A 16,598-nucleotide genomic window follows, 5' to 3' on the forward strand; every position below is an offset into this window, starting at 1 on the left:
GCTGGACTGCGCCTCCCCAGGGAAATCTCCGTGCCCCCTCTCTCAGAGAGGTAAAGAGGGGGAAGGGGTGGGAGGGGGCTTGCTGGCTCCCCCTCTCCTAATGGGGCTGTGCAGAGCAAGGCACGGCTCCGTAGAGGGAGAGGCAGCACAGAGATATGGCTGCATGGCCGAGAGCTTAAGTCACATTTTCAATCCCTGCTTCCGAGGTTTTCTGTTGGGTTTGTGCTGCAGCAGCAACCCCATTCCATGCTGGAAAAAGCAAGGGTGGCCACCTCCAGCAAGGGGTTAGGGTTTGAGGCCTGTTTGGAGGGGGTATACCAGCTGAGCCCTTCAAGGACAAGGGGTCACCTTGCTGGGGTCAGCATCCCAAACTTGGTTAGGTATAATCACCTCTGGTAAGGCTGAAGCATTTCTAGACATAATTCCTTATGTCTAGAAATTCCTGATTTCTTGGGTGAGTTTAAGGTCAAAAAAAAAATAGAGTCCTGAAGCCAAGTGTTCTCAAAGATAAGAAGCCAAGTAAGACATTTCTATCCCTTTTACGCCTTGCCTCCTTCTTGAACATAGCCTTAAGCCCCTTTACAAGCAGCAAAGGCAGGCCCTGATACCTGGAAGCCTGTCCTTTATGATGATAGTTTTTTGGGGTCTGCTTTCTCAAAGAGCAACAAAAAAATAAGGTACTACACTGAAGTCCACATGGTTTACAATGTGAATGCAGAACATATGGAAAAAACCCACTCAGAGACCAGGTCCTAAAGTTCATCCAGATCTATAGTAAACACCCACGATCCAGAGACTTGATAACAGCTTTGCATATCTCTTGATACCCATATTAAAGCTCTGTTTCTTTTAGAGACACTTCATATGGACTAACTACCAGGTACATCCCCACAGGCAGGGGAAAATGCCATACCTGAAGTAGGAAAATGGCTCATATTAAGAGGTATGAAAATCCCTTCCATTTCCTTAAAATGTGTCAGAGAAACGCTGCGAGACATTGTTCCTCCTCCTCTTGCAAAACCATGCCTGACCGATTTTCACCAGCACACACCAGCGAACGGCTTGTCAGCAGGAGGGCAGAGCATTCCCGGCCAAGAGCAGTGGGCAGGTCTGTGCCAGATCAATGCCCTGATGCAGCATGTGGCAGCCGGCAGGAACCATCTCCGTGTGAGTCACCTACAAGACTGCAGGTGCTGGAGGCCTATGGAAAGTTGAATCCTAGCCACTAACAGCAATGTAATCGTGTTGCCTGCTCAGATCTCCCACTGATAAATGCACCCAGTTACTCCTAACTGTCTCCTGTACAAAATAACACCTTCCAGAACACCTACCTCTTCAACAGATTTTAACCACACTGCAGCTGCACAAGAAAATCCATTCATCAATTATAAATCAATTGAGGAAGAGAAAACTGCAGCTCGCCTGATTGCCCTTGCTGTCCCTGCTACTCACTGATCCAGCCTGCCAGGTATTATTATTATTACTGCTATTACTATTACTGTTATTTCAGAAGCAGGATGAATTGAACAGATAATTCCTTCCTTCACTGATAACAACTGCAGGAGTAATTCCTTAGCGGAGAGCTAGGAAGACTGAAAGGGAGAAAGAGAGAGAGCGAGAGTCTGTTTGTGTTCCACAAGAGGCCATGGAAGTAGGGTGGGCCAGATGCAACCGCAGTCCCTGGCTACAGCACTCCTGCTCTGACTGCAGGAGACTTCTTTAAATAGGTAACTGTTCCATGAGAAGAAGCTCTGCTCCTCCCCTCCTGCTGTCAGTTCCCAGCCTTCTCATTCCAGGAAAAGAAGATTTGCATTATGCGAAGCTGCTTTTTACAAGTAAAGCATTTGCAAAAGTTTACTTCAGGGGGAAGGATCAGGGGAGCTTGTTGCTCGACGACAAAAAAAAAATGTCTGGATAAGGGGAAGCAAAGGCAGGCTGGAAATGTTACAATAGCTGGAAAGGACTTCAGGAAGTTTTATCCACTCTCTGATAAACATGGCTGTATTAATGATCACTGGGAATGAAGAGGGGGGATGCAATGTAAAATCTGAAAAAATATTAAAATAATGATTAATAATAATAATGCAGGGGGAGAGGGATTTTTTTACCCTTCTCTGCTGAAGCAGTCTTGCAGATATATTTCCTATTGTATTAAATTAATAACTCCAAATGCTACAGTATGCTAGTATTTCTGTAGCTAAACGAGTAGCAGGACAACTGGATATTTTACTCTTTTTTTGGTGTTGAGTGTTCCGAGGTGACTAAATTTGCCTTGTTGAGCCTTGTAAAATCCTGACTTAATCATGTAAACTTCTGTGTAAGCAAAATAGACGAAACTTCAAAGGGTCAAAAACCCTTTAGGGATTTGTGAGGAGACGCCAGCAATAGATCCTAATCTGCCTCCAGAATCCTGGCTGTATTTGTCCAAGAAACTGGTACCAGCAAACTCTCGAAGGTAGAGATAGTGGGTTGATTCAGCCTTTATCCCCTTAGAGAGTATTGGCTTTGTGAGGCTCTAGGCAGCGCTTCAACGCCAGGGGATCTTGCCCAAACCCTCTAAAAATGAAGTACAGGAGTAATTTGAGATAATGACTTTGTAACAGGCTTGGGCAGACCTTGGACAGAAGAAGTGAGAGATGTTATCACCCCAGCATTCCTCTTAAAATGCAGTTTTTCCCCTGCTTATTCCCAGTTAGTCAAAGCTACATTAACATTCCATCCAGGGCTGCTAAACAGAATCTTAATTAGTCCTGATACTCTTGTGCAAGGGGTTTATTCATTGCACTCTTAACTAATGGTTGCTGTCAGAGTATTTTTTTCTTCTTCGGGTTCTTTGGGGATATCGTGTTCTTCTGCAAAGCATGACAGAAATGTAATGTGCATGCAAAAAAAAAAAAAAAAAAAGAAAGAAAGAAAAAGAAAAGAAAAGGAAAAGAGATAAAAACCCTTGCAGATCTGAAATCCTGCGACTGAGGCTCACTCCAGCCTTGTCTAATGGCGAGACATTGTTAGGACTAATGAGAATAACTTCACCAACAGGAATATCCCTGCTTTTTTTTTTTTTTTTTTAATCTGAAATTTCAATGGTACACGCTCTCTTCCTCTTTTTTTTTCCCCCGTGACAGAAACCAGTACATACTTGTTAGTGTTTTGAAGCAGTTCAAGCAGCTCCCACTCAATTTCCAGCCCTCTGTATTTTGCATTAGCCACCCGTGGCTCAGTCTTTAGCAAGAATGTCTGTAAGTGGAGAACTAACAAGTTACCAAGCGGCCCGTTGCTCCGGCAGGACACTTCTCTCTGCATTAAATCGTGTTTATAACCCCGCTTTACAGTCATTCCTCCCTCCGCCCCTCGCCTTAACACCCATTTGTGTTTTACGCGCACACGCGTGTCTGTCCCCGCAGCGCTCCTCTCGGACTGGCTCCGGTGTCAGCAAGGGGAAGCTCAGGCGGCAGTGAGAGTTCCGCACACACGTATCATGTGAGGTGAGCACCCCTCAAGGTTATTTGTGGCTCGGGGCTTTATCGTGACAGAGAACAGCCACGACATGCACCACTAAAGCCAAGGAGAGGCGAAGCGGGGGTGCCTGGCCATCCGCGCTGGGCTTTTTCGTTGATCAACCGCGGCAGAAGCTGCTTTTTGCCCGTAAATCTACGTTCGGCTACACCGATTTCGGAAACAGATTTATAAGTCTATAAATTACCGTTTCTTTCTTGGGGCTTGGAGGAAAGAAATAAAGAGAGGGAGAGAGAGAGAAACAGAGACACAGAGAAAGAAAGGTGTTTCTTTAAAATAGGAGGTCCGTGTTATTTAGCTGCGGCTCACCCCTATTAAAGCCTCCTTCCCATAAGCTTGCGTAACATTGATTACTCACAAAGAGTTCACAATAACTATCATGTAGCTAAACTAATTGAGACAATCATGCTAAGTTATAGTCAGCCTAAAAGGTACCATTGATGTGGTAATGCCTATAGAAAGTCAGACATGCGACTCACTACCATTTAATTGCTCCTTTAAACCTGTTATTACAATGTTAACTGGCTTAAGTATATATCGCTCCCTTTTATTGCCTTGATGTGACAAATTAAAACATACACTCTGGAAGCGGCATTCATTTGCGGACGTAGTTGCAGGAAAAAGGGAGCCGGGCGATGTCAATCCTGTCAGGATGAATTAATTTTAAAACTTGCATTTTGCACTGCAATTCCCAGTGCAGTTTTGTTGCACTGAGAAAACAATTTTTTTATATATAAACGTATAACTGTTACATATAATAACATATATACTTATATTCATCTCTCTCAGAGCTGCCGTAAAACGAGCCCCATAGCGCTAAAGAAAAAATTTTAAAATTTTTAAAAAATCAAAACAAAAAAACCCACCCCTTTTGGCTCCGAGACCTCGCCTGACGCTAAATTAAGTAGAGGTCTAGGAAAGCGGGGAGGGAGGCAACAATGGGGCTTCTACCTCGGCTCAGCGCCACACGCCTCGGGAGAGGGGAGGGAGGGGAGTTTGCCGTAGTTGCCTCCCCCGGGCTGCCGAGTCCCAGGCCCAGGGAGGAGGGGGTTACCCACGCCCCAAGACACGGGAGCAAGGCGGCAGCCACAGTTCCTGCGGGCTGCTCTTTTACTGCTTTTCTTCACGACGAAGCTCTGCCGAGCTCCCTCAAGGAGGAGGAAAAAAAAAATATTTCTTGCTTCCCCATCCTGAGGCTGAGCCGGGTTGGGGATCATTTACAGGCACCAGGCTGCGCCTCTGCCGCTGCGAGGAGCTGAGGCAGCCCCGCACCGCGCCTCTCCCTTTCTGTCCCCCGCGCATCCTCCGCGGGCTGGGCGAGCTTCACGGGCTCCAGGTGAAACCCCTTCCCTAGAGCAATGGTGAAAGCATTCATTCCCCCAAACAAAAAATACGCCGTTTCCTTCTCCCCTTTCCCCTCCTCCGCTCGCGGGAAGATGTCAGAGGGTTAAAATGTCCTGCTCGCCCTCTCCCTTGATCTCGGGGAGAGAGGTAAGAGTTGCTGGCACCTTTATGGGACTCAGACCTGCGGCGGCTGAGGAAAGCGTCGGCCCCCGCTAACTTTGATCGGCCTTATTCAACCCAGCTGCGCTCTATTTGTTTGTCATTTCGCCTTTTTACTCCCAGAATCGTTATTTATGGTCTGAAAAGTGAAACGCGCAGTGATTTGCCTTTACATGGACTCTTTGCAAACGGGGGGAGACACCTCCTCCTCCTCCTACCCTCCCCTTCCTTGCGAGGGGGGGCTGCCAAAAGAGAGGGAAAAAACCCTGTCTCAATCATTATCAAATCAGCTTTGAATTCATTACTCCAGAGCATTAACTAATTACCAGATCAGAGAGAAGAAAAAATAAATATCCCTTTAAATAACTGAAGGTAATTATAACCCTGTTGTTGACACTAACGATTAATAATTGATCAGAAGTTATACACAATAAATTGTCAATTTATCTCCCTATAAAAATGCACATACTTATTTTTATTTTCCTTCCTAGGCATTATTTAAGAGCCCGAGCAGCAACAGTGTCCACATAGCAGCCGCGCGAGGAGCGATAGGACATTTTTTTTGTCCCCTGCACAAATATTTGGGAGTATTTTGAAATCCCACGCCACGGATGACACAAGACGGAGTGGAGAAGTGACTTTTTCTGCCTTGTGCTTTCCTGCCTTTCCGCGAGCGGCTGGGCCGAAGTGACACCTCCCGCCCTTTCAGTCCTTAAATCCCGAAAGGATCCAGGTTAACGGATGCCATTCCCGAGGGCGAGTGGCCACGTCCCTCTGTCGCTTACTTTTTGCTCAGGGAAAAATGCAGCCGGCTCCGTCGGGATTGGATGTGAAATGGTGACATTATTCCATGAGTCACGGCTCGGGAGGGGGAGCACGGGTCCAGGCTGCGGGAGCGGGGCTGTCACCTCGGGCAGGGCGCTCACAGATAAAACATTCCCCCAGAGCCGCCTGCCTCCAGGTCGCTGCCTGCAGCTCCGAGCTACCTGTGCGCCAGCGTGTCCCGCGGACCACGCTTTCTCTTTGTACTTTCAATAAATACTCTGCTTCAGACACGCCGAGTAATAATCAGGGATTAGATGCATGAGTGCTTTGACTGTGCAGTATGGATCCCTTTGTTTTTAACTTTTTTCCCTCTCCCTCGCTTTTATTTCTTTAAAAGCTGGAAACATACCTAAGTTATTAGTTACTGGATTAAAAACAAAGGGATGAACATCACATTACTTAATGTGGAGTATTACTCTAATAACAGTATTTTTTTTTTACCATCATTATTCAGTTCCTACAATGGAAAGGCTCTTTTCGACTACCTGGATCGTGGGAAACTTGCCGAAGTACCTAAGATATGTCTGAATGCAGAAGGCAAAAATCGACCTATATATAAATTCTGTCTTGGGTGGTGTTTGGGTTTTTTGTTTGTTTGTTTGTTTGTTTTGTGGGGGTAGGTTAGGGTTTGGGGGGAGGGGTGGCTTGTTTGCTTCAAAAGTTAATAAGCAATAAAACCCTCTCAGTACTGATTACATTCTTGCCACAGCATCTCAGACGAGCACTGAGTCTGAACTGCCTTCAAGTGAGATGTAACATTATACGAGTGACAGAGCCAGAAACTTTCAGTGGTGACAGGGTTGTGTTTTTCTGGGATTTTTTTCCCCGTGAGGATGGACACGAAGAGGCCACCACGGAGCGGAGAGGAGCGGCTCGGGCCACGGCTTCGCTCCGCTCCGGTCTGGCCGGTCCCGGGCCACTCCCGCCCCGCTGTGTCGGGAGCTGATGGATGGCCCGCTAGGGAGGTGGCTGCGGTCAGGTAGGGCTGAATCAGATAGCCAACCTTGCATCTTTCTTCACCTGGAGGATCACTCTTCCATCCCTCCCCAAAACCTGAAGACCATCTCCGCGGGTAGCGCGGGTAGAATTCCGTAAGGGCAGTCCTTTTCTTTCTCGCGTTGGTGCGTTTTCTTTGGTTGTGGTTTTTTTGGTTGTTGGGTGTTTGTTTTTTGGTTTTTTTTGTTTTTTTTTTTTTTTTACGCAGATGCCGATGACGCTTTCCATTAACTTTCCCCTTAGCTGGGCCCGTTTCCCTCCAGCCACGAGCTGGTGCGCAGCAGCACAGCAGTAATTCCCATGTCTGTCTGTCTGTCTGTCCGCTGCTGGCCTGAGCTGCATGTTACCTCTGTCCCCATCCCTTCCCCCAGCCTAGAGCCAAACAAAGGTGGGCGACGCTTTTTTTCTGCTCCTAAAGGCAGTTGGTGAGCAGCTTTCCTGAAACAATAACTCTCTTATTGAGAACAAATGTTGACATTTGCAGGGAGCGAGGGGAAAAGCAGCCCAGGAAGTGTAAAGTGGAAAGCGACCCTCTTCCTATTTGACGACAGGGCCAATTCCTCCGGGATCCCACCTGAGATTAAAGCCCGAATTTCAATAAATCAGCTCTAATGAAACCTCTGGCCCCGAAGAGGGAAGGGTTTGCCTTTCCCACTCCGAAATGAGCACAGAAACGAGGGGTGGGGGGTGGGGAGAATAGGCAGTAAATATAGAAAGGGGTGTGAGATTTTAATCCCAGCAGGCTCATTAGCATCGTTATGAAATAAACCATGCACAGAGTGATGTATTTTATCGTTCATCCCTCTTTCTTGCTGCACTGAAATAATCACATTGTTTTTGCCAACAATCTAGCAAGGCTACATTTTCCTCCTGCTTTCAATTTTGATTACTAAATCTTGAATGATGTTGAATATGCAGTTCTCGACCATTAGTTTCTTATTAAAAAAAAAATAAATTCATATGCCAAATCGTTTCAGTGGCACCCATCTGCATCCATGAATCGTTTGTGAATTTCTCAGAGGATGAGAGAAGTCCATTGGGTTTTACATACATAGTGAATACTTGAAAGCGAGTTTTCCGAGTCTTTCTACTTTTCTTTCCAGAAAGAAATCCAGGTCTAAATACTAGCAAGGGTGGGTAAATTATGGAAATCTTTTATAAGTCTTTGGGCGTATAAACATCAAAGGAATGTCGTCAGCCTTTTTTTAATCTCTGCCACAGCTTTTGGTTTTTACCAATTGAAATGTACACTTTGTGTCCAACAGAGACCTGGGACGTATAACATGGGTGGTGGGGGCTCATGGAGTAGGAGCAAGAGTCGGGGAAAGAAAGTTCAGGTATTTCCCCTGATATAAAAATCCCTCCATAAGACCTTCCTGGACTGCAAAGTAAAGATGGTCGACGATTGTAGTAAATATTTGCAAGCTACATCATATGCTAAACTGGAGGGGAAAAAATTAATTACTTCTTAGCTGTTTCTCTAATTGTACTACACACTACATGCAGATACAACTGCATTCTACCTCAATGAAAGAGGATGTTACAGGAGCAAAGAAGCATCATTCCACAAACAGCATGATAGTGTGAGTAGGCCTCCAGCTGCAAAGATCTTCACTGCTTTAGATTTAGCTAGACAGATCCCAGAGTATTCCAGAATATCATTATTAATTTCTGCCCTTTCAGTTGAAAAAAACACACATTTTCCCAGTCAGTTAAGATGTCTTTATAGGGGTAAATTACAAAGAAGAGTGAGGGACGTGTGCATGGGAATTGTGTATATGCATTCAAGGAAAGCAGCTTCCTTTCACCCTCTTTAGTATAATCACAACATATTTCCGGACTCCAGACTAGCAGGGCTCTTTATCCAGTTAACCTTCCCAAGGCTGATGCCTGAAGTATCTAAGATCACTTTCAAATGCCCTTTCTAACAAGACCTGAGCAAGAGGCCACTAATTTTCACTGAACAAAAAGCCACTGGAGAGAGATCCGTTTGTCAATATCAACTGGTCCAGCAATTTCCCATCTTCAGACACATCAGCCTATCTGAGCTGGCAGATGTTTAGACAAGATTTTATAAATTGTTCAATATCAGACCATAATGAACCCCAACTGACCATTCCAAAGCAGCTAAAAGCATTCAGGATCTCCCCTGCTGGGATCTAATAATGCTCTCACGCTGGAACATTATTAATCATGGAATAAAATAGATGAGCCTCTTGAAAAATAAGTGTATGATTGATTAAAGGGCAATCTAAGAAGCTATTATTCTTGTTTTATAACCGTAAGTTATATTCACTCAATTTATCTTTTGGGGGAAATAAATGATTGCTTGTTTCTTTTCTGAAATTATATTACGCGAGGATTCCCATTATTTTACTAAAAATTAAAATTATGAGTTGGCTAATTTTATGATTCAATCAAAGCAGACTTCCAGGGTAACTATAAAAGTATAGTTTATCAATATAATGAGGGAAAACCATTAAAAAAACCCCAAACAGGTATTGGACTTTTAATCTTTTTTTTTTTTTTATCTTGCATATTTTAGCCAGAAGATGAAAATAAGCAATTTTGAAAATAAATTGAAAGCAAACCATGGTTGGTAATATTTTTTTCCCTTAGAAATATTGAATTTTAAAAAATGATAAATAAAGAGCTACTTCACACCCAGTAAAAATAGTTTATAAGAAACATGCATATATTCCCATCACCCTTTCTACGCATATTCATGTATATATACAAATACGTATTTGTACATATGAGTGTAGTTAAAGCTTAAGTATAACGGAACAAGCCAGAAGGAATTAATTTATGCAAAGTATATATTTGCAACATGTTTAAATTGCTTACTCATTTGATGATCTTAGCTCTACTAGTGAAATTACAAATTTCCTCCTCTTCTAAATAATAAAAATAATATTTTGAGGGAAATGAATGTAAAACACAACATTGTTGCAGACTAGTCTGTTTTTATTTACAATTAGAGATATAAATTAGTAAAGAATTCTTGTTAAACAACCAAAGATTGTATAACCATCAACGTTTCAAATAAAAACCAGGCAAAATTTATTTACAAAAAGTTCAGATTTCATTGCAATACAACTTGCATAAATTACTAGAAGCTTTATATCGTTACAAAAATAAATATCAAATTTGTTTCCACTTTGTAAGGACTCAAGTTCTCCAATCACATCTTTATTATCTCTACTGTATACATCTTTTACAAATAAATTTTACAATAAATCCTATCACACCTATCGAATAGATACCGTGGCAATGAAGTGATCAATTCAAGATATCCTGAGAAAAACAGATCTGTTTTCAAAAGTCACACATACATTGGGGAAACTATACTATACCAGCAAACTCACATATGTCCAACAAAATTCTGGTTTAATAATTAGATTCTGAAGATTTAATAGTGCTCTGTGGTCTTCTTTTATACAGTGGCACCAGATGTGATCCGGATTTAGAGATTTGTTATATATATTAGCTCGGGGAGAGATGATGGCTTGCTGACTTTTTTCAAAGCAATTGTGACACCTACCTGTGGACCAAGGAAAAAGCCAGATCATGCAAAAATCCTTCAGTTAAACTCTAACACCATTAAACGGGGTGGGCAGGAAAGGAAGTAAAGCAAAATTCTTACTAGTCTAATTTCTCCTAACAAAAATAAAAGTTAGTTGAAAAATATCGGCAAGGTGTTTTTTTTGTTGTTGTTTATTTAGCTGTAAATAGTGGAAGTATTCGGAGTGCTTTTGCTAGCTAAGCAAGAGCCAAGTCACAGATAACATACCTTGCTTAAGATTCACATCGATTTTGCACATTTGTCCTTTCTTATTTTAAATATGCAGTCACTGCGTGAAGCCCCACTTAATTTTAACACTGTCACGTGAGCACAAGCACTCTGTTTTTAAATAACAATACCTTTAAAGATTTTTAATTTTTTCCTGAAGATTTCTCTGTGTAACATTTAAGTAGTCCCTACGGCTTTGCCTTACACAAGCAAAGTGTATGCAAAGTGAAGGAACTGTCTAACCTTGCTTGAAAATTAAGATAAACCAAATAAATAAAAGTAGTCATAAGAGGTTTCCGAAAACAGCAGAAAAAATAATGTTTTACTATGTGACCAAACTCTCAAGTAATGAAGCAAGAAATTAATGTTAAGCGAATCTAGAACTGTGCAGCACATCTCAGACCTGATGCCAAATGATCAGTGTAATAGAAAATGTTCTCACTTACTTGCATTGCTGTGTGATTGCACTTCTATAGGTATGGTTGTACTCCTACTGTGCAGACTTCAGTGGGATCTGTCAAAATATAACCGTCAGTTAGTCACAGGACACAGCCAGCTAACTAGATTATACAGTCTGTGCAGGTTCCAACCCTCACTGGTGCACAGTTCGTAGCTGGATCGTTTAAAAGACTAGCCAATATTTTGTATTTGCCTGTATCTCGAGTAATTTTGCAGAATAAGATGACAACTATATTAGTGCAAAACTTTTTCGGGAAAAAAAAAAAAAAAAAACTAAACCCAAAGAAACCAAGAAGCAACCAGTTACCAAAAAAAAATGTCACACTCCACATAATTTCACGTCCAAGGTCAGCAATTATCTGAACCCAAAGCTGAAAAAACCCCGTGAGAATACTGGAAACAAAGAGAGTCAAACCAGTTTGTCAGGAAAAAAAAAAAAAAAAATACAGGCAATGACACCAATGCTCTCTGGATAGCCTTGTGTGTAGTTTTCCATTTCTATAAAACCTACTTTTCAAAGCTGCATCTGCAGCCTGTGAGACTGATCTAAAAGTCGTCTTTCATATTTCCTCTCGCGGTTCTTACGGGCAGGTACCGATACGACGGCGACACGCCGGTTTTAATCCCCAGGTTATATGAGTGCCCATCTTCGCTCTGGCAGCAGTGGCACTGAGCTCGCTGCTTTTTCCAGAGCAGGTTTCAGTATTTACAGCGCATAGGGGACATCTACGGGTCAGGGAAGGAGGAAGAGGGAGAAGAGGGAAGATAGCGGCAGAAACAAGTCACCTACCTTTCTTAGAGTCATAGCTAGAGGGCCTGTAATGTTGTTCTAGCTGGTTAGTGATCGTTTTCAAAGAGTCACTGCTCTGTTTGTGCACAGAGCTGGCATTTAGGACAGTCTGACTTAGTCCCTCGTTTGAAGCAACTGCTGCGGAATTGTATCTCAGGATTCCCTGGCTCTGCAGAGCGTTAAAGTTCCCATAGTTTGTATAATTGCTATAAAAAGGTGAGGTGTAATAAATATGCCTCCCCAGGAGGGAGGAGGGCGAGTAGGCAGCGCTGTGCGGGGCGGAGGCGGGGGTGGCCGAAGAGAGCGGCGCAGGCTGACAGCCTTGGCCCAGGGTCTGACTCTTGAGGTCCGAGGTGGCGATTTCGGCCAGAGACCAGAGCTTGGGCTTGCTGGCCGGCGTCGGGGGGCCGGGGGAGGCGCGGGGCCCCAGCGCCGCCTTGCTAGCGCTGCGGACGGCGTCGGCGTGCGGGTGGCCGAGGAGCGGGGCCTCCACGGCCGCCAGCGGCGAGGAGGTGGCGGGCTTGGCCGGCGGGTCGCGCTCCCCGCCGCCGCCGTCATCCTCCTCGATGTCCTCCTCCTCGTCCTCGTCCTCGTCCTCGTCCTCCTCCTCGATGTCCTCGTACTTGTCTTTGCACTCCGAGCCCGACTCGCAGAGGGGGTCTCCCGCTCGGCAGGGCAGCTTCTCTCCGTCCGATTCGGCGGAGCACGAGTGGTCCGTCAGCGAGTCGACTTGCAAGCTGATCCCTGCGGAGGCCCGCCGGGCACAGAGAGGCAGTAAGGAGGGGCGGCAAAACAGAGCGGGAGAGAAGCGAGCCCAGCCACCACCGCGCCATCGCTGCGGCCAGGCAGGCTCAAGCCATCCTCGCCTTTTCCCCTTCCGAGGAGCATCCATCCCCACGGGCCGGCTCTTCCGCGGGCCCCCCACACCTCCCCGCCTAGCCCCTCAGGGTGTCACCAGCCGCCCCCCGCCCCCCTCGGCCACGGGCGCTGATCGGCGACAAGAGACCGGAGCAGCCGGTGGCGACGGGACGGGACAGGTTTGGGGGTCGTTTTTGTTAAATGCCGCGCCCCCGCTCCTACCCCGCTGCCCCGGACCCGGGGGACTCGACGGGGCGGGATGGAGCCACCCCGCCGGGGCCGCAGGCACCCCTCGCCTACCTTCGTCCTCCGCGGAGGTTTCGTTGCTCTCGGGCATTTTCTCGGGACTCTCCTCCTTACTCCTCGCTCCATCGCCTTCGTCGTCGTCCTCATCCTCGCTCTTGTTCCGCGGGGCCCAGGTCATCTTGTTCTCCTTCTTGAGCCGCCGGCGGGCGTTGGCGAACCAGGTGGAGACCTGGGTGAGGGTCATCTTGGTGATGATGGCCAGCATGATCTTCTCGCCCTTGGTGGGGTAGGGGTTCTTGCGGTGCTCCTGCAGCCAGGCCTTCAGCGTGGCCGTGGCGTCGCGGGTGGCGTTTTTCCTGTACGCGGGGTCGTTGAGCTGGTAGGGGTAGGCAGGGCTGCCGTACGGGTGGTAGCTGATGGCTCCGGTCATCCCCGTCGTATGGGCGTCGTAAGGGGAGCCCTGGACAGAACAAAACGGTGGGGTTGGCAATTTGTTATTGCTGATAGCCATTAGTGAGTGTCAAGGCGAGATCGGCGGTTATATTTGTATTTCCCCGGGATGGTGTCTTGTATCCATATTCTATGAGGGGGAGTAGCAGCACCCAAAGGCCATTAAGTTACAATTCCCCCCCCCTCCTTCCTCCGCCCAGCATACAGACACAGGCACACGCGCTTAAAATGGGCGATGTTTTAATCTTTCTGACTAATTTCAGCTCCTTGTAATTGAATATTTCCCAATATAATTTTTGAACGCGTAAACATTTTAAAGGCCCTACAGGTAGTGCCTTGATATCAACATTTCTCTCAAAGGTTCAAAAGATGTTTCCTTTTTTGCTATAGAAAATACAACAAAGCCGCCACTTAGCAATTCACTGCACTAATGCATTGCAAATCCAATTTGCAAATCAGAAGATATGCACCGTTTCGAATTGTTCAAATGCGATGTAATTAGCATTTTAATTCGCTCTTTAACGTTTAAATTGCGCTTATTTAAGTCTGCATAATGAAGAAAAGTTAAAGATATCCCTAAGAAACTCGCTAACTTTCAGCACGTCTCTTGAACCCCGCAGATCGGAGTCATAGACTCAACATCGCCCAATATCCCGCACAGTTCACAACCTCACTGCAACTTCCAGCCACTCGCCTACTGCTTCTCAACAGGAAAAACAAGAGAGACCCTCAGATCTTTTATACCACCTCGAATAAAGACTGCACGACAATTTATGCACTGTATTATGAACAGACGGAAAGCAAGTAGTTTCCCTGTCACTTTGCAGGGAGAGAGAACTACCCCGCTGCTATCCTCTCCTAGGATATCGACAGCGGCTCTAGTCTCAAATTCCGGACACAGGTCTTTGTGTGTACGGACTAGATATGTGTCTGACTCTCTGTGTGCGTGCGTGTTTATAAAACTACATAACCATCTAGACGTGCAGTTTATTTATATAGTTTATGGTTTTATTTATATACTTTATGCACAGAACACACACAACACGCAATTGCAACTGCTCCTTAAACTAATAAGAAGAAAGTGAAATCCGAAACTGCGGCCACTACGACCATTTTGGGCTTAAGCGAAGCTCACAGATCGCAAACAGATGCTCCTTTTCATTCCCAAAATCCAGTTAAACCATTAGCACAAAACACACTGAAAGTAAATAAAACCACACGGGGATAAAGCCCCCAGCGCCTCTAAACACCGACTTAAAAGAGAGAGAGAAAAAAAATTGGGGGAAAAAAAAGGAAGAAAAAGGAAACCCTCCCTTGTGCTATCACTACGAAAAGAAAAAATACATATTAAAAGGAAAAAAAAAAAAATAAAAGGCTGAGACACAGACACGGGAACAGAGAGAGAATGGAAGCATCCAACCCAACCCAACTGGCTGAGACCATCCGTATTTCCTCAACCAAAGCGCCCTCCCGGCTCCTCAAACCGCGCGGAGAGCCCGGGACCCAGGCCTGCCTGCACCGCGCTTGGCTGGGACGCGAAGCTCTCCGGCCCCGGCCCCGGCCCCGGCCCCGGCCCCGGCCCCGGCCCCGGCCCCGGCCCGCCGCTCCGCTCGCCTCCGCTCCGCTCCGCTCGTCCCCGGCCGGGCTGCGGGGCGGCGCGGAGCGATGCGCGGCCGGCGCCGGCAGCGCGGAGGCGGCGGCGGTGCGGGGCGCCCAGTTGTGCGGCGTGGTGTCGGGGGCTGATGGTGAGTGTGTGAGGAGAAAGGCTGAAGATGATGAGGATGAGAATGCGGATGCTAATGAAGAAGGAGAGGGTTTCTCTTCGGTAGTTACCATATAGGAGGGGAATCCCGTGGCGGGGTCTGTGGAGTACTGGAGCGGGCTGGTGAAGCCTGTGGCCGCCGCCTGGGCGGTGAAAGCTGCCGATCCCGGGTAAGGGCTGAACGCCGATCCCGACGAAGACCTGGCCAGCTCCTCGCTCCTGGGGGCCGCCAGCGCCGACGCCCCGTACGCCGGGCAGGAGTACAGAGCCAGCGAGCCGGGGGGCTGGTAGAGGTAACCCTGAGGATAGGACATGGCTTGCACTGGCGTGCACAGGAGCAGGGAGGGGGCGAGGGTGACCGGCCCTGCTGCTGCCGCTGCTCCTGGCGCTGCTTTCGTGCTCTCCCTCTCTCCCGCCCGCCCTCCCGCTCCCTCCCTCCTGCCCTCCCTCCTTCTTTCTCCCTCCCTCCTTCTCTCTCTCTCTCTTCCCCCCACCCCCCCCCCACCCCACCCCCCCACCCCCGGTTGGCTCTGTGCAGTTATGTAGAGATTCAGAATTTTTATAGGCTCCCACCCATGCGCACCCGATCAGAATAAAAACAAACAGAAGGAAAAAAACCCAAAAGAACCCTCCAAATGGAAAATTAGTAGGAAAGGTCAGAAATCTATCCGGGAGGGGAAGGGCATCTGGGAGAGATGGAAGCACAGCGGGTTAATAAAAAAAGAGAAAGGGAAAGAAACAGAAGTAGAGAGGAGGACGGGAGGGGGGGGGAGGGGGAGGGGAGGGGGGGAGAGAGAGAAGCGAGACCCCGAAATCAGAAAAGTGGCTGCTGCATATGGAGTTCTCCCAGTCAGCCAGCCAGCTCCCCCAGCGCCTGCGAGCCTGTATTTTGGGGGAAGTATAGAGTCTGGAGTGAAGAGTTGAGGGAAGCAGCACTCCAGTTTCTGAGGGACATTGGAAAACAGAGCTGTCCATCACCGCCACTCATCTGCATAGCCCGGCGGGCCCGCCCCCTCCCGCTCCGGCCCCGGCTCCGTCTCCTCCCGCGGCCGGCGGGCAGGCGGGGAAGGCAGGCAGGGAAGGCAGGCTTTGTAATGCAAGGCAGCCTCTCCGACTGCGAGCACGCTGCTGAAGCCAAACGATGATACTGTTCATCAGCTCCTCTCCGGACTCGCGGAGCCATGAATACTCTTCCACGCACTCTCCATTACACACCCTCTCTCCCTCTTTCTATATCCACAGGGGCAGCTGAGAAGAATGTGTATAACAGATATCTGCATCCCCTTTCGCACGCACTCTCCGAAGAGCGGCAGGCGCGCACACACGTGTGAGATGTGTGTGTTCGCACGCGTGTGTGCGCGCAGGGCCGGGCGCGGCGGAGCCGGGCAGCGCGCAAGGGG

The 16,598-nt window shown here is 47.2% G+C and overlaps 1 protein-coding gene across 2 annotated transcripts; it reads right to left on the minus strand.

Annotated features, from left to right (window-relative positions):
* Positions 1–6,336: 6,336 nt before the first annotated feature.
* On the minus strand, positions 6,337–16,188 carry IRX2 (iroquois homeobox 2). Of its 2 annotated transcripts, XM_085571787.1 has the most exons (6): positions 16,006–16,188; positions 15,270–15,497; positions 13,041–13,446; positions 11,883–12,626; positions 11,080–11,147; positions 6,337–10,384 (listed from the first exon to the last, which is right to left on the minus strand). In XM_085571787.1, exons 1-5 carry the CDS (start codon positions 16,171–16,173, stop codon positions 11,104–11,106), a joined length of 1,590 nt encoding a protein of 529 aa, XP_085427913.1. In that variant the 5' UTR covers positions 16,174–16,188; the 3' UTR covers positions 6,337–10,384; positions 11,080–11,103. The 2 variants fall into 2 exon arrangements, with proteins under 2 accessions (XP_085427913.1, XP_021384464.3); XM_021528789.4 differs by having other exon boundaries at positions 15,270–16,131.
* Between the last annotated feature and the right edge of the window lie 410 nt (positions 16,189–16,598).

This window comes from Lonchura striata, chromosome 2 (assembly GCF_050655825.1).
Source record: "Lonchura striata isolate lonStrDom1 chromosome 2, ASM5065582v1, whole genome shotgun sequence".
Taxonomy (NCBI): domain Eukaryota; kingdom Metazoa; phylum Chordata; class Aves; order Passeriformes; family Estrildidae; genus Lonchura; species Lonchura striata.

Coding starts and splice junctions, on each gene's coding strand:
- IRX2 (XM_085571787.1), bottom strand. CDS start 16,173: ATGGACAGCTCTGTTTTCCAATGTCCCTCAGAAACTGGAGTGCTGCTT. Junction 13,447..15,269: donor CGGGATTCCCCTCCTATATG/GTAACTACCGAA, acceptor TGTTCTGTCCAG/GGCTCCCCTTACGACGCCCA. Junction 12,627..13,040: donor AACCTCCGCGGAGGACGAAG/GTAGGCGAGGGG, acceptor GGGCCTCCGCAG/GGATCAGCTTGCAAGTCGAC.